Below are 23015 nucleotides of genomic sequence, written 5' to 3'. Positions count from 1 at the left end.
GTATTTTTAACAATAGCATCAGTAGGGTAATCTCTAGAGCAGCCATGAAGTGGTAGGATAGTACATGCAATGATACTAAAAGATTTTGCTGCAGTATTGATGGCCTTGAGTTTGATTATTGACTTTCACAGAGTTTGTTGGGTGTAATTATTACATCTCTTAAATTCAAGTGTAAAGAGAACTGAGAGGAAGTGTCAATTATTTGCCTTCCAAGTAGGAGGACATGGTCTCTTAATCACTACAAAGAGTGGAAAGCATATAGAAATAAGACAACTGAAGCAATAGAAGTAAATTTTACAGATCTGGTCTCTAGGGTCCTTTCCACAAGAGCCAAAATAGGAGAATAAATCACCTCACAATTCCTGAGAGAAAGAATTCTTAGTAGGGTACTGCAATTTTAGTCCGTGGAAAGAGAAACACTTTTCCTTTTGCTCTGAGTGAAGGATACAAGTAGTGCTCTTGTCTCCTGGTTGCTTGAACTTGTATGGTCTCTGCTCTGTGGTGCTTGACCTTCACTGCTTTAAGCTTGATGCCCAGGAGCACAGTTGTCACAGCTGAAATATAGGCAAGATTTCTGTGCACTAAAAGTAGTTTAACAAGTTTTACTGAACCTGTGCAATTCATATTTTGCAGATGCTTGGCCAAGTTTTGGTGTGGTTTAAAGGCATTTTTGATAGCCTCTGCCAAATTTCAGAAATTTCCACCAAATACTGCATGCATTAAGATTGTTATAACTTGAAAAATTAAATGAAAGTGTTTTAAAAATATATAAAGCCAGGGGCAAACCTCATTAATTTCCCTTACTCCTGCAGCTGGCAAAAGTACTTTTGCAGATCTGTTAAAGTATTTGGATAATTTTTTTTTCAATTTGAGTCTTTGCATATTTGGGGGAGGGCAATTGGATTTACTGTACATACAGGATCTTGTAATTATGTCAGTTGACCTGATGTGAAAAAATGCCACTTAAGGGAACTACTTATAATATGTGAAAACATGAGAAAGCAGAAGTCGAGCTTCATATGCAAGGCCTGACCTTAGAAACACAAAAGAAACAAACACAACATCTAAACTACTGAAAAATACTGAACAGGAAGGGTGAAAATTAGAAGGCAAATGGAACTAACTCATTGCTTGCCATGAGGTAAAACTATGGGTGAGTTGTTGTCAAGGACAAGATCTTTGGTGAAAGTGAGAAGTGGTACTGAGTGATGAAACAAGAGATCTTCCAGGAAAGGAAGGGGAAATGTGGGAAATGGAGTCAGGCTGATGCTCTTCCCTGCCAGGAGGGTTTGTTTTAATGTGCAAGAGAGACAGATGTGAATGTTCAGATGTCAGTTTTGGTGACATTTTAAGGTTCAGGGTGAGGGTGGCCTCTTAAGGTGATTGTCTAGGGAAGGTGTGGGGTCTCCTCTACAACATCTCCCAGATGTTCAGCCTGGGGCAGTGCTCTAAGCTCGTGCACAAGGGCCCCTTCCAACCTGAACTTGTCCATGGGCTTTGGAGCCTAGTGAGAAGGTGTGATCATGGAGAAAGTGGCAATTTCCATTTCAGGATAAGAAAGCTATGAGCAATATTTCAGCAAAGACTGAGTTAATGCTAATAAAAAGGCAATATGCCAGAGCTGTGAGAGACTGACAGGTATGGGACCTGTATAGATTAGATTTGCTGTGTGCATACAAACAAGTCTTATAACAGTCCTTGCAGAGATTTAATTTATAAACATGAGAAAATGTGATTTTATGAAATGTGCAACTGATAGTAAATCAGCTTACTTTTTACTTCAGGGATATAATGTAAGGAAGAGAACAGAGCCTATTTCTGTGGAAAATTAAAAACAAAAGAAGAAGCACTTCTGCAGATACTGTATCACTTGCGATTAAGGCAAATATTCTTTGTGTGCAGATACATTTGATATGCATTTGTATCCTCCCCAGTGTTTTCCAGCACTTAAAAGTAATCAAAATGGAATTTGGTGAAGAAATGATATCTATTCCACTGGGCATTTTGAAGGGACAGGGAACCAACCTTCTCCTAGCTTTATGTGTCTCAATTTATGTCTCAATTTTATTCGTCTATGCTCATAGACTTAGAAACAGAAATAGCTTTGGAGAGGTAAATGAGTCTTTGGCATCTGCGTGAAGAAGATCTGAAGATAAATTAACTTCAGCCCAGAGTCTGCTTGTCACCTTTGCGAATGAGCTCCAGGGAAACCTGAATGAAAAGCTTGCACACTGCTCTGGGAGCAAAGCATTCCCTTGCATGTTTCATTCTGAATACATGCTGGACAGTTGATTAGCATCAGCCAGAGGATACCAGGAAAAGTCATAATGCAGAGGAATATCTCTGACATGTTGATTTTGCTTTTGTCTTGTTCCCTTAGAAGCACTGGTTGCCTAAGAAAGGCCAAGAAAGGTTAACGCTCATAGTCTCACCTCAGGAGGCATGTTTCTCCACAGACATCAATGGAAATGGCAGTGCATTAGGTCTCCTTCATGCAGGTGTTGGGCATCCTTGTTCAATACACAGGGTGTGTGTCCTGAAGGGCTTCCCTAGCATTCTTGGCTTCAGGATCAGTGTTCTCCACATCCCACAGGGAAGCAACCATCTGCAAAAACTGTTCCACCTCTCCAAGATTGTTCCCTGTCACAAATTTTCTGTCACTTTGTCAAATGTAGTTTAAAATGAAGCACATGTTGGCTTCACTGAGTCTCGTTTCTTTCCTGTGGTTCTGCACCATTATCTTCTGCAGTCTTCTGTGTCTTTTGTATTATTCTCTGCCTTGCTGTGCAGGTTGTTCATGAATCACACATACAATAGGTGCCTTAGGGTAGTGTGCCGTAGCTGCTCCTCCGCTCCCAGGCAGGTCCTCCTCTGTCGTAGCTCCTGCAGTGAGAAGGATATTCCATTTTCACTGACCACTGTTGCCACTGCTGCCCTAGTTATTCCTACATCTCCTGGCTGTGCCTGTTAAAAAGTGTTGTTCCCCGATGCATCCCAGGTCAAGTGAAAGCTCCAAGTGCTCTTAAATTACATTATTTTGGATTTAGAGAATTTCTTGGATAATGAGTGGATAGTGTCAACAAGTAAAACTGAGATCCTGATCATGGTCACAGTGTAACAGGCATTTCCATTAGAGTAGGAACCTTGCAAAAATACTAATTCTTGCTTTTCATTGCTGCTCAGGAAGATGAATGGGGAAAAATTGCTACCGATAGCATTCTAGTTTTCATAGCTTGTTTTTTGCTTCACAGGGAACATGAGCTTTCTTCTAGGCCATGGTGTCATTACTTAAGCGGGCAGAGTAAATTGGGTTGAAATTTTTTGCACACTAGCTTTTCTTAGAGATAAAACGTGACACCTGCCCTGCATTTTGAATTAGAAAGCAGCAAGTGACTATCTCATTTTCAGGGCAGTCTTAATGCTATTCCAAGGGCAGCCTCTCCAGAGGTAGGCTACATACCACGAGGATGTCTAGGTGTTCCTCTCTCAGGACAGGCATCTTATCTTCCTTCAGATGGGGGTTTGGAGCTCTGGTCTCTTGCTGGGGACTGGGGTTACTTCTGTGGGTTGAACCAATGTCAACACTTGCAGTGCTGTAGGCAGGGGTGACTGGCTGTTCCCTCACAGCCAGCTTTAGTAACAGAGCAGGGGGAAAATAAAGTATTTTAACAGTGGGCTAGTAGGAACTGACCTTAGATGGCATTTCAGTCACCTGACACATGAGCTACAACAGATGCTGACCCAAAATTAGTGGTACTGGATTAGGGTAAAAGCATTGCAGAACAAAACAGAACAAACCCCAAACAAAAAAAAAAAAAGGCCCAAAAACAGTGAACACTTGTCTGTCATCATTTTCAGGCTACAAGGTCTGACTCCCTCTACCCTGACAGGGCACTCTTTTCACACAGTATATTTGGACAATCTTCTTGAGCCAGATAAATGTGTATCCATTATTTCTTCCTGGTTTTCTCCCACTTCTGTGTATGTCTGGAAGTCTTAACACAGACCTGTGCCAGAACACTAACTGTTTATCTCAAATTGCTTGTCAGGGGCTCCTGCCTTTATGAGAAACCCATCCAGAAGCAGAGATGCAGATGGATAATGCTCAGGTAGCACCTACACAGTAGTCCAATTATGTCGTGCTTACAGAGCATCAGATCTGTCAGGTGTCCTTCTGGCAGGGCAGTTCCTGCAGCAGTGACAGCAGGAGACAGAACAGCCAGAGCCAGCTGGTACATTTGATTTCAATGTGACAGGATTTAGCCAACAGTCATCAGGAGAGAGATTATTTGACGCAGGAGTAAGACAGTCCCCTATGTCGGCTTGCTCTTTAACAGGATGCTTTGGGTCTCTTCCATTATCTTAGGGGAGAGCAGGTAGGAAGAAAGGTGTAGGGGGAAGGGTAACACGTTACAAATGGTTGCTGAACCAAACATACATTTGGCTAAGATACTGCCAAACTGAGCAGGCTTTTGATGTCACCCTTAGGTAGATAACTAGCCTGAACAGATTTGAAAACATCTCAGGCAGAATCCCAGCTTCAAACAAGCCATAGGAACATACCAGAGTCCACTAGGTCACAGTCTGCTTTTCCAGGATAAGCAAAATTGAAGATTAACAAGAATTCCATGTCTTGGATTTTATTTGCTCTTCTTTGAAACACTTGCACTTGTCAAGTACTGACTGCACAGTCAGTAGTTAACTTGAAGTAGAAAATGTGCCCTTCTAGTTAGATACAGACTATTGAAAATCTATGCAGTATGTAGGCAATAAAACAGTTTTAAAAGCAGAGGAAAACTTATACAATAGGTGTTGCTTTCTCAGTGGATTTTTAAAATGTTTTTATATGTCTAAGTCAATACAAAGTAAAACATCAGGTATCCAGTCGTCTCTGGGAGAGGAGGGTTGTGTAAGTAATGGTCAAACTCTACAGAGTTTGGGGTTTTGGCAACAAAGGTTTGTGTCTGTAGATTCAAACCAAACCTTTTCTGCCAACATTAGTGAATAGTGCTGAAAGCTCATGCAAAATAGGATAAGTTAGACCTTTGACATTTTTCTCACAATTTTTGCTTTTTAAATCACTGCTTTTGCTTGCAAAAGTTTGTTGCATTCATCCATTATGCTTTTTTTGAGAAGTATTTTAGAAATAGGACTTACTTCAATTAACCTGTCCATGTGCCTACCAGATTGTGCTCAGCCTGGAAGCATTCTATATTTCTTTTCTGTTATTTCTAAAAGAAGAGTCAGCATTATCTGTGGCTTTGTTTTAATCCCTTTTGTTGAAATGCACTTTACTGTGACATTTTCACCTACCACTCCATTAGGTTAGTGATTCATTAAGAACTCAGGAGAAGGTGATGTCACCAATGGTCTGTCTTCTAGCATCTGGATTTCCTAGTTCTCCCATCAAATCTTGTGTGAATAAGCCACCTCAAAGTAGGATGACATCTGAAATATGTATGATCTAACATCCTGTATTAAGTATTGTCATTAATATTATTACTACCTAGTTCTGTGTGGTTTCATTGACAAGCTACGCAGAGCTTTGTAGAGGTACACTCTAGTACAGATGCTACTGATGAACTTTTGTTATTGATTTTTGTTCACACAGTAAATGTGCAAAATAAAGCCAGATTAAAATATCAAGACCTTGGCCTGGTTTATAGGCTTCCTTTATGACAGATTTAATTGGAAATCTAACGTGAAATTAGACTGGAAGTTTACCAGCTCCTTGGCTGGCATGCCATGAAAGGTCAAGTGCCTGTGTCTTTCATATTGCACTCCAAAGTAGCTTTATCAATTATCTGGGATTTCTTTTGGATTTAAAGATATCAAATATGACATCAGCAGCTTCAGCAGCAAAAGTATGCTAAGGTACATGAGATAGAGAGGCTACGCAAGTTTTCGTATAGAGTTTGGAAGTTGAGGATGAATTGTATTGTCATCTAAAAGTGAAAAAGGAAAAGGCTGCAGAAGCTTAATGATCTGTACACAGCCCTATTGACTGTTCATTTCCTAAGGATCTTTCCAAAGAAGCATTTAGGAGGATTGCTTTTTCAGGGCTAGCCTCTAGAGTATTTCATCATGTCAGCCAGGCATTCCACAGGAGTATAAATTAATGGCAACATACCTCTTACAAAAGCCTCTTTTGGATTTTGCCAGTTTACCTTACCTGATACACAGGGTGTCTCCAGGGAGGATTACTCAGAAGTTATCTGCTTGGCTGTCATTTGTTCATACAAAAGAGATCAGTAAAACCAGAGAGGAAGATGAGTGCTCAAGTCTTTCTGTCTGTCCTACTTAGGTGGGAAAACTTAGTTACCTCGGGGCCAAAGTCATATGGAGTTGTTTTCACTGGCATGACGTCTGTGCTCAGCAAAGATTTGTCTCTCTGCAGAGGGATCATAGTGCCATGCCTCTTGACAGACCGTGATTTCTTAAAGCCATGTTTATCCCATGACCTTGTCAGAAGTGGATTACCATCCTCCATAGGCTCTGTTATTCTGTAGTTGTACAAAGCAGGAAGGAAGCTCTTGTGGCTGTGAAACTGTACTGGAAGTAATTCAGCTGTTTACATGTGACAAGAAGCTTTTAAACGAGACTGCCTGAAATTGGGTAGCTGTTTCTCTTTAAATTGAAGCTGCCAGAAATATTTCACTGTTGACAGAAGAAAAGAGAGGGGAAGAGCCACGATCAAGGAACCTTCTATTTGGCATAATCTAAGGCTATTTGCGTATTATGGGCAACAACATCTGGGAGATTCAGCATCTTTAGGAAATTAAAAGATTATAATATCAGTATTGATTACAACATCACAAGCATCATCACAAAAGACAGGTAAACTTGAGCATTCGTTTCAGAGGCCACGGTCTTTTCCAGAAATTGTTTGAATACAGTTTTGTGCACCCACAAATGGTTTTAGCATCTGCAGGTTAAATGTAATTTGAACTCTTACAAATAAAATAGATGGAATTATCTATATCCCAGGAAAGGTTGCATATAGCAGCTTCAGATATTCCATACTAACACATGGTGTTTCCAGGAAGGAATAAACTGGAACAAGACAGATGAAAACATTTGGAGCCTCAGGCATTCAGGTCAGAGCACATTGCAAGAAGGAGATTTGGCAGATATCAAGGATGGAGAAGTTGATATTTTCTACAGCTTTTTGCTATGTTGACAGTTCAGCTTTAGTTTCAAAAATTAAGTGTGTCTCACAGAAAGAGTGGAAAAGAACAGTAGGAAAAATGATCATTTCTGCTTTGGGGATACGGTTTCTTTGGAAGTCAATGGGAGTTGCTTGTTTGTATGGGAGTTGCTTCCCTTCTTTGGAAGAGAAAAACAGTCAAAAGACTACAACAAAAAACCTGTGCTTACATTCGAAATTGAAGGACTTCACCATGATTACCTAATGATATTCTACCTGGTTTATTAATTCAGAAAAAGTGGTATTAAAACTGCTGTGTGAGTGGATGGACTGGAGGGTGGGTTGGCGAGATGTTCCTGTTTGGCCTCATTGCCATGGCCCTGTCAGCACACATCAGCTGTAACCCAAAGGAGCTAAATACTTGTGAAAACAAGTCATATTTCATCCTTCATGCTTTATGAATCTAATCTTGTTTTAACAGTTTGCTGGCTGTACCAGATGATTGATGCTGTCACGCTGCAGATAAAATTTATCATTCTGTCATTTTTATTCAATATTTTAGAAGCATTTTGGTTCAAGCTGGAATCTGAAGGAATGTTACACATTTTTTACATGGTTCACCTCAATTATAAAAACAGTATACCTAATTCTCAGTGATTCATTGGCAGATATTTCCTAAATACGGTCCTAGAATGAATTAGTAGGTTAGTTGTACCTGAATATGTCTCGAAAGACATGTGCTGTACGTGGAGATATAAATTAATATTGAATCAGAACCTTGTTAAGTGCATGAAAGGAGACCAGTTATGTTTAATTAGGTGCATATTTGGCCTCATTTCATGATAAAAATTGTAGACTAATATCAGCTATTTACAACAATTACATGGGATGTTGTGAAAAGCTCATCACACTGAAAAAACCTTTGAGCTCCCCAACTTTGAGCAATAATAATGTCAGAGATTTTCCCTGTAAAAGTGGTGTGCAAGGACTGTGCTTTGTTCATGTCAGGGCTGAGACCTCAAAGCAGTGTTTCAGTGATCCTGTGTCATCCATGGTTATTAGCAGGTCATAAAATTAGTCTAAAAAGAAAATATTCTGACTTCTGGTATAGCAGGAATTCCATTATATGCTTTAGAAATAAATACTTACCTTATCTTCAAGTGTACTTGATTTGAATTTACTGTCTATATGAAATTATTTTGCCTGTGTCACAAGTCACAAATTACTGCTGCCAAATTCAGAGAAATAAAGTTCAGCTGAGGGTGAAAACAATGGCAGCTGAACTTGCTTGTTCCTTCAGAAACCAGATGCAGCAGATTGTGTTTGGTACACTTCCACACGCGCTACATTATTTGCTCTTTCTGTGTTTCAACAGGCCTTGAATAGGGGCATCGCTGCTGTCAAGGAAGATGCTGTGGAAATGTTGGCCAGCTATGGGCTGGCATACTCCCTGATGAAGTTCTTCACGGGTCCTATGAGTGACTTCAAAAATGTAGGTCTGGTGTTTGTGAACAGCAAGCGAGACAGGACCAAAGCAGTTTTGTGCATGGTTGTGGCTGGCGCTGTAGCTGCTATATTTCATACCTTAATAGGTAAGGTCACTTCCCGTCTAGTTAATATGTCTTTTAATTTGCTTCCCTATCCTGTTCTTCAGTCTGATTCATCTGTAGGCTTAATATTTCATTTGTAAGTGCAACAGGAGATGCAAAAGAGATTAAATCTCTTGGGCAGGTATCATGCCCATCCACACAATTTTTATTACTTTTTAAGCAGGTTGTTAAGGAGCAAATTCCACCCACAGGGCTCTCCTCCCTGGCAGCAAAACATGCTGCTGATCTCTTTCAGTCGGGTGTGTGACCAGAATGCTGGCAAGGTTGACAGGTTGCCTGAAACTGACAGCTCAGTATTGCTGTTAGGCAGTGATGATCAGCTAGCAGTATTTCCTGGAATGGGTTTGGCAGGACTTGGGGTGTGCTTGGTAGGACTGTTTGTCAGTTCTCAGTGGCATTGGTGGTATATTCCATCTCTACCCATCCCTTTGCTACTCTCACAGTACAAAACTGTAAGCAAGTAGGTGCCAGAATCCTCATTAAAATATCAGTTATTACTCTTTACTACTGCTAGTCATCATCCACTTCTGTTGAATAATTAATCTGTAAGTGAGGAAATAGTTACTAAGAACACTTTATACCAAACTAAGACCAGCTCTCTGAGTGTACTCTGGAACAAAGCAAACGCACAAGCAGACATGAACTCAACATAAAAAGTAAGGCAGCCACAGGATTTGCCAGTTTCTGAGAGCCTGGAGAGAACGGGATATCAACTCAAGCATCAGCCACAACAATGAAAAGCCATGGGACTTGGAAGACTTATATCTTCATCCTCTCCAAGAACTGCACCAGATTCTCCATACCTTCTGGCTCATTCTACAGAGCCGAAACCTCTGGACCTCAGCAGCAAGGAATAGGAGATGCTGGAGGAACAAGCAGAGAGTGCATTGCATTCAGCAGGTAAAATTCTAAAACCCGAGAACTCCAAGAGGTGGGAGGGAGGAGGTAGTGGGACAGCCTGTGGAGGCATGCATTGTCTGAGGAGGCAGTAGTGCTGAATTGGATGACCAGCAGTAACAGGTCATTCTGTCACAGAAAGATGGGAAATGTATATGTAATGGCAATATCCTGAATTGCTGTGAAATCACAGAGTGGCCTGAAAGTGAGGCAGCATTCATTACCAGGCTCTTAGTATCTCAAGAGCAACATGTGCTGCTGTTCAGCATATAGAATACTATACAATACAGTAAAACACAATACAATACAATTCAACTACTTCAGTTCCTGCCTGAGTAGGTACAAGAGCCATCTGGTAAAAACAAATGCCCCCTCCTATTATCCTTTAACAGACTGCCAGCTATATTCACCAGCTTTATGTGCCTCCCAAGCACTACATTTTGTTTTGACCATCATATCTCTTATTCCACCACTGATATGAGAGCCCTGTGCTATTTACCTTTGTTCCGTGTTATGGTCATAATAAATGTTTACAGTAATGGCTCACTAGCCATGGCAACTCTGTGCCAGGGATAAGCTGTTGCTAATTTTATAGACTGAATCCATGCATTCAAGTTAATTTAATTCACTGATAGCGATTGGTCATTTCCTCAATATGTTTACATTTGAGGCTGCATTATTGAGTCAGTGTTTTAAACTTTGGGCCATTTGTACACTTGGCTCTCATATTTCCTTGCTTGGTATGTTTCTTCAGCCCCCAGAGCTGCCCTTCTAGTTGGTGCCTTGTTTTTCTGCCAGTGCTGGTCAAAGTTTTTGGCTTTGCCAGCTGGATAAAAAGTTATTTTCTAGTCATCCAATATTTTAAGCTAGGATAGATTTTAAGAAAATTTAAAATATAACTATCAAATTTCCAGGTGAAAGACATAACTGGATTTTCTATGTGGAACTTCTTATTGAAAGGAGGTGTTTGTGACAACGGTTGGAAAAACATCCAGATAAATTTTTTGCCTTTGCTTGGATGTAGAGCCCTCCTGAGTTCAGAACCTCTGAAATGCCCTCTGCAGATACTGGGGGAATAAAGAGGTTGTGCTTGCCATGTTTTAAAGTCCTGAAATAAAGGGCTACACACAATCTTTCAGCTGCTTATGGAGACAGACTGCAAAATATTTTTTAGTATTTGAACTTGTCTATGGCTGAAAATATGCAAAGGCCACAGCAGAGACTGGCAGAGCGCCCGAGAGAATGGAGTTAGTCAGATTCTAGCACCAATTGCCTGGCTGATGTTGCCAAGTTTTATGTTCCAAGTTTCCTTTGAACCTGTTTCAAATCCTGATTATTCTGCTCTGACCCACAGATGCACAGCCTGCCTAGCAGGAGGAAGAGAAGGAGTCCAGTGACAGGCAGCCTCCTAGGACCTGCAACTACTACCCAGCAGCTGCAAGCCTTTCACAGGCTATCTACACAAGACACAAAACCAGGTTACCTATGCTCGGCAGATGAAAAAGAGAAACAAACAATACTCAGGGGACTGGATTTCTTCCACATGCCATGAGTATAGGAATAAGGAAGATGACATGACTGTCTGCCATGGACTGTCAAAGCCCAGGAAGAAACAGGAAACAAAAAGCCTGGTGAAATAAGGAGGACCAAAAATCAGAAGGAAAAAATAAGTGATGGTAGAAACACATTGACCACAATGAATCACCATATTTCCAACTGTGATAGAGACTGTTTGCAGTCTGTGCACACAGCTCCTCACAAACAGCAGCCTCTACTCATTTAAAATACCAGAACAGACCGTTTCACCCACTTGACTCATGCTTCATTGCTTCAGCACCAGCTCCCCACTGCTGCTTCCCCACTGGGGCTCACGTAATCCCCTGTGGGAGTGACTGGCTGAGCCAAACCACTCAAACTCACAGTTGCATGCTCTGGGTCCCTAAATCATCGCCCCACCACATTCCAGTGAACATCTGCAAAGTCCTAACCAACAGCTCCCATCACTCCTCTGTACAGGTAGCAGTAAGAACTGAGAACCAAGCTGACCGAAGGGATCTGAAACCATATTCTCGTCCCTCTTGTAATGCTGCTGCAAACCTTGGTCAGTACAGTATTCCTGGATTTGCTGTTTCAGTTGTGGTCTGGAAATAGAAGATAGTGTACTGCCTTCCTTCCCTTGGGCTGTTTTGGGGGCAGCTGCTACCACCAGTGAAGGTTTTCTGGTGGGACGTTCACTATGTAGCTAGGATCTGAAACGTCTCGTTATTTCAGAGATTGGATTTTTGGTGGCTGTAAGAGAAGGGATTCAAGATGCTAAGCCTGTCTGTGCATATTTTTGACATCTTACTAAGCTGCCAGCTTGACAGAGGAGAAAAGTCATATATATATAACATTATGCTAACATAGTGCATTACTGCTGTTGCTGGTAAGACCTCCATACTAAGTGAGTTCTTTTAGCACCAGTTTCATGAAGGACATGCACATTTTCGTTGGCAACAAAATGGCATTGTTCAACTTGTCATGAGTTTACTGAGAAGTAGTATACTGAAAAAGTTTATTTCCTTTTGAATAACTGTCTGAGTTTCTGGAAATGACAAGGCAGAAGTTACTTTGAGGAAACATCCTCTTTGCTTAAGCAGACACCCTTAACTGGTGCTCACTACACCTGATTAAAGACTATATGATTGATTATTGTCATCACAAGGAGAAAAAGGTTGGAACTTCAGTAACCAGTAAACTTTAGTATAGGTTAACTTTAGTAATGTATATCAGATTGGGTGGTCAAGACATGTGAGTGATTTGTTTTGTGCCAATTTATTCCTAGCAGGCTTGTGGGCTTGGGCCACTCCAGCACAGATTGCACAGAGGAAAACTTTAGCAGTTCCTAGTAATTCCACTGGTATTTTCGAACTTCCTACATGCATGGTTACTGCATGTATATGAAAGATATGCATAAAAATTGAGACATAGGTGTAAGCCCACCAATTCCAATGTAACATTACTGGAATTTTCTAGAGACTGGGAGCTAACAGAGTGGCTTATGATGAGCTGAACTGTTTTTTTTCCAGTCAGTCTTTTTCCAATGGGCCCAACGTTTTGCCTTGGAAAAAAGACGTTAGCACAGGAACACAAATCAGAATACAATCCAAGCTTGCTTTTTTTTTTCCCCTTTCTAAATGATAAGAAAATGTTATTCATTAAAAATTTGTCATACTTCAGCATCTTCACATGGCCATTGCTAAAGCAGTAATATGCCTCCCTGTCTGCCCCAACCCTTCTCCCACAACCGGGGCAGTTTCTTTCCAGCAAGGTACTCAGGGCAAAGAAATAAGGAGGAAAGCCTATAACCAAAGCATTTATGGGTACCAGTGATTGGGTTTCAGTTAAAACAGGCTAATTTTGAGTCTTATGAGTTGTTGGCCTATCTGAAGATATTTCAGATACCAACAGTCATTGATAGATTTGGGAAAATCAACCAATGCAATTTTGGAACTAGAGCTGAGTACAGAAAAAGATGATTGCAGTAATCAGTCTGCATTGAGATGCTCTTAAACTGTTTTGTTTTTTTTTAAATTCATGTATTGCTATAAGCAAAAAAAAACCTCACAAAGCCTTAAATACTCCCATCATTTGGGCTTTCACAAGGGGGGGCATGGGCTTTTTCTTCTCTTTTAAATCAGGCTAATCAAAGACAAAGAAATCGATATACCCTGTGCCATCTCCAAATGAAATTTGCTATTCGGTTTTATTTTTTCACATTGGTATTTTTTTATATGCCCACATCACTTAGCTGAACAAACCCCTGATCAGCACCAGTTTTGGCTATGTGATCCATCTTTCTGACAATCAGCGGAATAGATTCTTTATTTCTCGAGTTTCCAAGTTCATTTTTAAAATTGGCAGCAAAGTGTGAAAATGGAATGTGTCTAAAAAGAACACACTTTAACCCAAAAACATTTTTTGGAATTTTTTTCCTCTGGTAAAAATAGCATTTTCATATGTAGCTCTGTGTGAGGGTTTCTTTTTTTTTTCTTTATGATGTGAATATAACATGCTCTGTAGCAGTCAGCTCCAAAATAACTACAGTACAGTTATTTCTCTAAGACTGCTGGCATCATTAAGAGTGTGTTCAGTTGTTTTAAGAATGTCTGAAGTTTATGTGGTAGTAATTGGCTTGTTAAAGAAATTGGTGTAGAGAAGAGGAGATCCAATTAGGTATGCAGTTTTCAGTGTCATTTATTAAACTTCTGGGTCTTACAACTCAACTGGAAAAGCCAAAAGTAACAATTCCTGCTTTAACTGCTGTAGCAAAATTGATCCATAGACATAGCAAAATAAATGAGGTATTAGAGGAGAGCAAACAGGCAGCTTGTCTTGGAGTTGGACTTGTCTGTTTTGGTTGAAATGATGCAAGAAACGGGAAGCTCCATCCGCTTTAGATTCATGGAGTACTCTTTGGATCTGTTGTCTCTGTTATTAGCTTTGTACCATTCTTCATAATGAGTTTGTAAGGTTGGCCAAGGTTAAGTTCTAATTGCATCACAATTGCTTGACTCACAGAGACACATGCCTGCCTGTTTGTCAGTAAATCTCAGCTTGCTGAGTCCTTCTTTCTGAGGATGATAACATTCATGGACATCAGCTGAAGTAATTGTGTGCTTTCACTGACAAGTGTAATAATTGACCATTTTAAAAATAAACTTTTAAGATTAACCATTATGATGTTAAAATCAAAGTCACATTAAAAAAGTGCAGTTAGACTTTCTTTTTTGATGGGGAGAGTTTTAAAAAAAATCAGCACACTTACAAAGCTCAGTGTTGATATCCCTAGAACTCTTAAAAAATGTGGTGCTGTGGTGGTCAAAGTCCCTTGAGAGTGCCCTGCCAATAAACTACAACCTTGTGGTGAACTGTTTGTTTGGGACTATGGTTGGAAAACCTGCCAGATAAGTTTCTTGCCTTTGCCTAGAAGTAAAGTCTTGCTGAGTTCAGAACATGTGAAATGCTCTCAGATATTGGGAGAAAAAAATTGAGAAGTGAGAGTAGTTCAGCCTTGCCCCTCTGATTCTGTGAATTTTTCTGTGATAGTATACTTTAAAAAAACCCTATTTAAATACCTTAATGGCTTTTAGAGCCAAAAAAAGTTTCATATTACTTGCTTCCTAAACACTTCAAAAGTCTCGTTTAAATCAGGCAGAGCTGAGCAGGTGAAGTGTATGGAGAGCACAGAGGATGATTTCTGCCGTGTGCTATGTTCCCAGCACTGCAATGCTGGAGGAGGTCCCTCCACAGAAGCACATTCCTCAGCACCTGGACCCTGATTCTGTCAGTTGCTATGGGGAGGATAAGGTGGTGTGTTTCCTGCAGTTTTTAAGTTTTTGTGCAGAAGTGTAAAACAACTTCAATGAAACCTAAGAGAAAGTTCAATGAATCTGACCTTCACATGCAGCTTGTCTCAGGTGCCTTCCACACTTCCCTCCTTCATTAAAATAAGTTGATACAGAAACATCCATGCACTGCCTTGCCATAAAAACAGCTTTCCACAAGGACTTAACACACAAAAATCCATGCATAGCAGAGAGGTTTCAAAACACTCAGTGAAGGTTGGTGCATGGGTATTCATGCAAAAACAGTAAGTCTGTGCTTGATGTTTGACTGAACTGCAACAAGCACATGAACACTTAAAGAACTAAACTGGCCTTCCTGAACTGAGGAAAGGTTGGAGTCCTGGTAGAAAGTTCTTCCCTGACCCTCTTCATAAGGAAACAAGGCTGGGAGTGCCTCAGGAAGATGGTTAAGCAACTTGGGAGTTACTGTGTGAACTGGGAGACTAACAGTCATAGTTCAGATGAGAGACGTGTAGGTAAGGACCAGCATGGGGACAGGGTCAAGTTTTAATATTTTAGCATCTTTTGGGCAGTTTTTGTTTTCTGGAATGACGCCTGTGTCAGTTTCCAGTCTTCCTTGTATTTTACTGTCTTGTTTACACTGTCTTGTTTGGACTGAAATAGTCTCTTCAGTTCTGTTAATCATTTAACTGCTCTATCCCTAAGCCATCACAAAACAATGATGTCTTAGACTCCTCTTTAATTGCTTCCAAATACTGTTTGTGAGTTATGAGAGGCAGTTTTAGGCTAAGAAGATTGAATTGGATGACTAGTGTTAGCATTTGTCAGTCCAGTTATGCATGCATGAAAAGGATAGCTTGCCTAAATAGCCAATATGAAGGTTTGTACAAAGATAATAGAGTTGTTATAAATGGAAAATCAGATACATGTTCACATTCAAAATAATTATCTTAGAAAGACACAAGTGGTAGAGAACTGAGGTAAGGTTCCCCAGGCACAAGTCATTCTGCCATTACTTATGTTGGGAGGTTGACTTTACAGCCTAATAATTCATTTAACCGCTATTACAGGTGTATAGAGGAAACTAACTGATGATATGCAGGTCTAGGACATAGTTTGTAAAAGGTTAAAAATTATCTGGATTATTTAACTGTGCATATTATATATGTTCCCATAATTCAGAGACTCCAATCACAGCTAGCTCTGTGTTATTCCTAGTCACAGAGAGGACTCAGGTTATTAAAACAGCTGGATAACATGGGTACTAACAGAACCATAAGCAGTTCTTTAGAGAGCTGTGCTGTGAGTCCCTGTGTCTGTGCTGTCTTCAACACAGAACCTTGAGAAGCGAGACCTGGCAAGAGGTGTGTTGCCTGACACTAAAAGTTCTTGTCTGGGGTTCAAGCAGGACAGCAAAATAACACACTGGTGAACAGAATTTCCTCAATTTCCAACGGTGCCCTTTTCTGACTTGTGGCTCCTGAGGTGCCAGCTCTAGATAAGGAAGGAAACTAAAGCTGGTTGAGGTTGCCCAGAGAGTGCACAGCAAAGTGCACAGTGCCCTAACAAGTCCCAGTAGAGGTGATCATCAGGCAGAGTAAGGGAGAGGCGTAATGACTGTGATTTGTTGCATGCCTTCACAATTCATAGTATCCTTTTACAGCTTTGGGCAGGTTTACAGGTAATGTCATGAGAATCCAGTGATAATAGATGGTTTCAGCATTTATAAGGTAATATATCCCATGAAACACACAGTACTTGGTGAAAACAGCTTTTCTAACAAAGAGCCTTGATTTAACAAAGGAGCAGTAGATTCTCTGAAGTACCAGTGTGTTCATTTAGCAAACAGATGTGGCACTTACTATACCCATCTCCCAGTACAGCCATTTGTTATCACTCCTCTGCCAAAGGTTACTTGAAAAAGAACCACAAGAGCACTCCTTAGTCATAAACAGCAGCTGGTGAGGCTGCAATATGCTGAAGCCCTTGCAGCTGTTCGCTAAGTGGATGTGTGTCTGAACTCCAAAAGCATCACAGACTTCCATGTACTTCTGAGTATCTCACCCAGAGTCCATATGTAACCTTCATTTTTCATTCCTTTTCTTGTGTCCCTACAGCATATAGCGATTTGGGGTATTACATTATTAATAAGCTGCACCATGTGGATGAATCAGTGGGAAGTAAAACTCGGAGGGCCTTCCTTTATCTTGCTGCCTTCCCTTTTATGGATGCCATGGTGAGTGCCTGATTCAGAACTGAATTTTAGTAATAATGTAATTTTTTTGTGACCTTAGTTCACAAAGTTTATTACCTGATGGGAAATTGGAGGCATGTAGAAGGAAAGTGTGTCCTCTGGAAGCAGCAGCTCTGGATATACCTGGACTCATCTCCTGCTACATGGAAAAAGCATCTGGGTGGACTTTGAACATCCAGAGATCCTGACAGATGTAAAAAACGTCAGCTGCCTTGTTAGAGTTACTGTATATGTATGTTGGAAAGCACTGATCGTGTTGTGACGAGCTGCACTGGTTGCCTCTATGTGTCCTCTCTTTCCAATCTTGTAGTGAAAGATTTGGATTTGCCATACACTCCCAGATCACTTGCAGAGTTCACGAGGAATAAGCTCGATATTTTCTCAAAGGAAATTTATTGAAAAGATATTTCTTACCATCCGTTTGTGCAAGCACTTCTCAAAGGAAATTTATTGAAAAGATACTTCTTACCATCAGTTTTTGCAAGCAGAGCTAGGTTCAGTATATCTCAAATGTCTGGGAAAGAGAGCCACACATGGGGTGGGCTGCTGCTTCCCAGATCACTGTTTGTGGCCTGCACAACATAAAAATATGGCAACTCTCTTTAATGCCTTTACTTTTGTGTAAAACTGGTAAAGGATAACCTTCTCATGCCTGTACCACTTTCTCTACCACTTTGCTTGAAACAGTAACTGACAATAAAAACAAGTTGGATCGTTTTCTTTTTCCAGATAGGACTCGGTATCACTCAGTGGGCCAATGAATATTACACTTCAGAGGAGCATCCAGCTGGGGAGTGGGAATGCACATTTTTTTCCTTGGATTATTTATTATGATAATCCATCCTGTGCAGCATCTGATTTATGAAGGGGCAGTTTCTGCTCAGAATTTCCTGTACAGTCTGTAAGACTGTTCCTATTCTCCCTATCAACCGTGACAATTAGAGACTGATTGCAGCAGTGCTTTCTCTGCACTATTGGCTTAACATTTGCCCAGGTTCACACCAGGTACTTTGTGAGTTTTGCTGGTTGCTTGTTTACAATGTATCAACCAGAGAACAGCATTGTGGGACCTGAAATCATTCACAAGATCATAATCACTTCCCAAACTTTTCTCTTTTTTTAGGCATGGACCCATGCTGGGATTCTGCTGAAACACAAGTACAGTTTCCTAGTGGGATGTGCCTCCATCTCAGATGTCATAGCTCAGGTAAAGGCTCCTCCTGACAGTCACTGTTCCCATTGTGTTATGGACCAGATGCTTTCCTAAACAGGAATTCTCTTGCACAGAGTCTCTCTCTGTGCCTTCTTTCTCTTCCATGAGCAATCCACCGGAGGAAGTTCCGTGCTGTTCATTGCCTGTTCCCCCATAATGTGGAGGCTGTTTGCTGACAGTTGTGGTTTAGGATGGTCTCACTTGACTGGATCAAGTCAGTCCCAAACCAATGTTAAGAGAAGGGAACCAAGATTGTTTGGGTTAGGGCCATGTCCTCCAGCACCTCCGTAGCTCCGTTTCAGAATGGCTGAGGGTTAGGGCCATGTCCTCCAGCACCTCCGCAGCTCCATTTCAGAATGGCTGAGAAACAAGTTATACATGTACACATGTACTTCTGGGAAAAAGAACGGTCAGGCAGAGAGATCCCTGATTGCTACCAGTCCTGAGTCTCACAGAGTGCTTTGAAAGAGACCTTTCTTTCCCCTGTACATTCTCCCCCATGCTTCACACAGTAGCACTGAAATCCTGAGTGGGGAGGTGAAGAGTTGATTCTGCGGTTCACCTGTCAGTTTTGTACATGCTGCCTAAACCAGCAAAATGCAGTAGTGTAAGCCATCTTCTGGGGTAGCACTGTTCTCATTACTGTTCCAAATGGTGAAGGCTCACAGATGCAGTAGAAGAGGTCTGTATTGATAGCCCCTGGGTGATGCTGAGAAGACCAAATGTTTTTTGAACTTTCGTTTGTGAGGAAGCTGTTAACTATCCTGTTGCTTTTTACTAGGCACACTGAAAAAGACAGCATTCAAATACACCCCTGATGGCCAGTGTTGTAGCATTTGAGAAACAATATACAGCCCTCTTTTGAAAGCACATATAAAAATATTATGAAATTGAGAGTCCCAGCACCTGTAAAACAGTTGCTGTACTGCCCCATTACCAGCTGAATGGTGTAATGACTGGAAGAAAGAGGATGAAACAATACAACATCAAAGGAAATACGAAGTCAAGAGCACTTAGTTTTATTTTCCTCCCTCTAAATATGAGGAAACCATAAACCAAATTGAACCAGTCAGTCAGCTGCTACTCTCTTTGCCAGGTTTGCCCCTCTACAGTACTGCACTAAATCCCTGAATATAATACCAATTACTGTAAATGACCTTAACCCTCAGAGTCTGCTCTTGTGATGTGACCTACAAAGTTTGTGGACCCTAGGTGCATGTGAGGTCATGCACAGCTAAATACAGAAACAAATTCTTATTTTGGCCATGCCCTTTCCACAGTGGTTGGTGAGTGGGGTGCCAGGGTTGTCAAGAATAGGACACCTGTCATCTTGTCTCAACAAAATATTGCACAGAGCACAGGCAAATCAGGATGTCAAAGAGTTGTGACTCTTCATACCCCAGGGCTTTCCACATCTACACTGGCTCCATACGCAAGCAATAGGTGCACAGGCAGTAGCCGGTTCTCCTTGGGTAGCTTCATATACACACTCTCTTTGACTGCTTCTGTTTACTGAGAAACAATGGGGTTTGTAGGTTTCAAAAGAATACTTTTGCAAACCCTCAAAAGCAATGTGGCCTGCCTCAGAAACATTTGCAAAGTTTTTGTTTAACTACTTCTCGAGCTCCAGCAATGAAGGAGAGAACCTGCATCTGAATAATGTGTTTCGTATTTCTTGAATGTCAGCCTCTGTTGGCAGGCTTGTCTTGATTCTGCTCTTCATAGCACCAAACAGAGTTGACTTTCCAGTTGTGCCCCCCATCTAGAGGCATTTGGAATTTAACAGGCACACCATCCACTCTGTACTTAACAAAGAGGATGGTATAATTCTAATCAATTCCTTTGCATTTTATGGATTAAGCATTTAATCTCAAAAGAGAATTATGAGCTGTTCATTAGTCCAAAGGTTTCCATTTCATTTGCATCAGTGTGGCACTCAGATGAAGAGAGAATATTGAAATACTGAAATTTCACTTGAAAAAGTAGAAAATTAGGTTGACATAAGACTTCCTGCTCTTAAATGTTGAAATGAATGCTTTAAAACATCTGGCTTTTTAATTGCCACTACCCTTCCTGCCTGCTCCCTGAAAAAAAAAAAAAATAGTAGAGCTTAGAAGCTGACCCTAGAAGCATGTCTCCAGCTCAGTGTATATCAGAATAGCACATTCTCCTGGGAAGAGTGACACTGAGCCACATGCTTGCTGCCAGGCCTTGCCAGACTTTCATGCTAACCTTCTCCTATTTATGGCTCCTAGTCTGACACCTGCCCAAGCTTCAAGTACTGTTTTAATAGAGTGTGAAATTAACTCTTGTTCTTCTCATGTGTATGACTGAATGCTGGGGCTGGTCCTGACCAATGTTTCTTATGCCACAAGCTCAAAGTCAGATAGATACTGTAGTCGTGCGTGGTTCGTTCAGATGGACCGCCTAGGAATTAGAGAGGAGAAGTGTTGGTCCTCAAGAAACACACAGGGAAAATTTTAATCATTTATTTGTTTGCTCTGCAGGTTGTTTTTGTAGCCATTTTGCTTCACAGTCACTTGGAGTGCAGGGAGCCTCTCTTGATCCCAATCTTGTCCTTATACATGGGAGCCCTTGTCCGATGTACCACATTATGCCTCGGATACTACAGGAACATACATGATGCTATTCCTGATAGAAGTGGGCCTGAAATGGGGGTATGTCTTAATACTTCTGCTTTTTCCAACTTTTTGTGTTACAATATTGTACTAAACTATTGTGCATGAAGGGCCTTCTCTGTCCTGCAGGAAAAAAGATTTTCAAATAAAGAGGCATGGGGGAAACTATTCCAGCGACAGTGCACGAGACAATGCATTCCATGGTATGGATGTGCTGTCTACTGAGCACCTTTGTACTGAGCTGTAAGACAGCACAGCATGAACTAACTGAACACCTTAGTTCACATACAAGAAGATCTCAAAATTTATTTTTCCTCACATCATATTGGTTTTCATGTAGCTTTGTCTGATAGTCAGAACAAATTATGCAGATAGATACCTTATGCATTATTTATTGAGATCCATGACACATCTTCTTTTGAATCGGTATTGCTAACATGACTGAAAATATTTTAGGCTCCTCATATTGAAAATTACTGAGATGAATGTACCAAACTGACAATGGGTGGGAAAAGAAAGAATCCTTTCTCTGTGCTTTTGGTCCAGTTCGGCATGTTTTTTCCAAACCCACTTCTTTTTTTTTACCCTGTGTTGCAGGGAGAAGCTACAATAAGGAAGATGTTGAGTTTCTGGTGGCCTTTGGCATTAATTTTGGCAACTCAGAGAATAAGTAGACCCATTGTCAACCTTTTTGTCTCCCGTGACCTAGGTGGCAGTTCTGCAGCCACAGAGGTAAGAAAGTCAGTGCACTCCATTACTGCAAATGATCATTTCCACGGCATTACCTCTGTGTTTCTCTTCTTAGCCATACTGATAAGAAAAAATTGTCTTAAGTACACTTCTGTTTAGTGCTCTTTTTATGCTTGAAAAGAAGACTGCTTGGACTCTCACCATCAGCCTTTCTGCCAGGTCTAGTGGGTCCTCACCCTCAACAAGACCAGTAGAATTTTATCACTGAACACTTCCTGCGTTCAGTGAACAGGTTTTCATGCTCTGCATATAGGTACATACACTTTAGAGCATTCAGATCCTAGAGATTTTAGGACAGGTGTCAGTAGTCTCATGTTCTGCTCTTTCCTGTCATGAATATTTTATGGCTATGCAAACTGATGTGAAACTGCTGTTAGCAGTCGGTGCATCACATAAAACAGTGTAGGGACATAAGAAAGCACGTTAAAAAAAGTCTGTCTCCTGGTTGGGATATGAAATGCACCCTGTTTCTCTTGAGGAATTCCAGATTACTCCAGTAATTCTCCTACAGCTGTTGGGAGCCAGACTTATTGTAATGCAGAGCCTTCACCAATGCTCACCATGAGCTGACCCATTCTCTTAAGAAGTCTGCTGGACCTTTGCTGCCAGTTTCAGTGGGAGGATGTCTAGATGCACGTAGTCATTAGCAAATCTCTCATGTTTTTTTCTATAGGCAAAGCAAAGCTGTAAGATACTAAACAGAAAGGAAAATTCAAAGAACTGATGCTAATTTGGCATACATGATACTGTGTATTTCACTCACTCAGGAGCTGCCAGAGACTACAAATAAATAGCTGTGGAGAGAGGAAATGCAATGCTTTTACATGTGTCCATCAGGGATCAGCCTCAGTACAAGGGGAGCCAGAGTGGGTTAGCAGAGATCAGCTTTGCATTTTGTGGTGACTTGCGATTTCAAATGCATCACATTTCATGGCTAGCCAGTTGCATTTTGTTGCTAGTATAATGACTTCAAATACATGTCATAGCTGGTGGTTTGCTGGCAGTTTTACACTAACAGTAATGACCACATTTCAGCTTTCTCTGATTTCTGAAATAATTGCCTCTGAAAACAGAGGTGCTGGCAACACACATAACATCAGTGTCTGGAGCATCACTATATACAGGGGTTTTATAGGCCCCCTGTTCAATAATATTGG

General features: G+C 40.9%; 1 protein-coding gene across 1 annotated transcript in view; it reads left to right on the top strand.

The window, feature by feature from the left end:
* Positions 1-369: 369 nt before the first annotated feature.
* The window catches only part of ANKH (ANKH inorganic pyrophosphate transport regulator), a gene marked incomplete at its 5' end in the record, with an annotated part of 48647 nt that continues 26001 nt past the window's right edge, over positions 370-23015 (top strand). The window contains 7 exons of the mRNA XM_009081981.1: positions 370-400; positions 874-885; positions 8510-8739; positions 17120-17238; positions 18380-18463; positions 20977-21147; positions 21706-21840. Of these exons, the coding sequence (XP_009080229.1) occupies positions 370-400; positions 874-885; positions 8510-8739; positions 17120-17238; positions 18380-18463; positions 20977-21147; positions 21706-21840 (782 nt within the window). The remainder of the gene's footprint in view (positions 401-873; positions 886-8509; positions 8740-17119; positions 17239-18379; positions 18464-20976; positions 21148-21705; positions 21841-23015) is intronic.

Source organism: Acanthisitta chloris, unplaced genomic scaffold (assembly GCF_000695815.1).
Source record: "Acanthisitta chloris isolate BGI_N310 unplaced genomic scaffold, ASM69581v1 scaffold9919, whole genome shotgun sequence".
Lineage (NCBI taxonomy): Eukaryota > Metazoa > Chordata > Aves > Passeriformes > Acanthisittidae > Acanthisitta > Acanthisitta chloris.
Note: the sequence above shows the minus strand (reverse complement) of the source record. Positions and strands in the feature narration are given on the sequence as shown.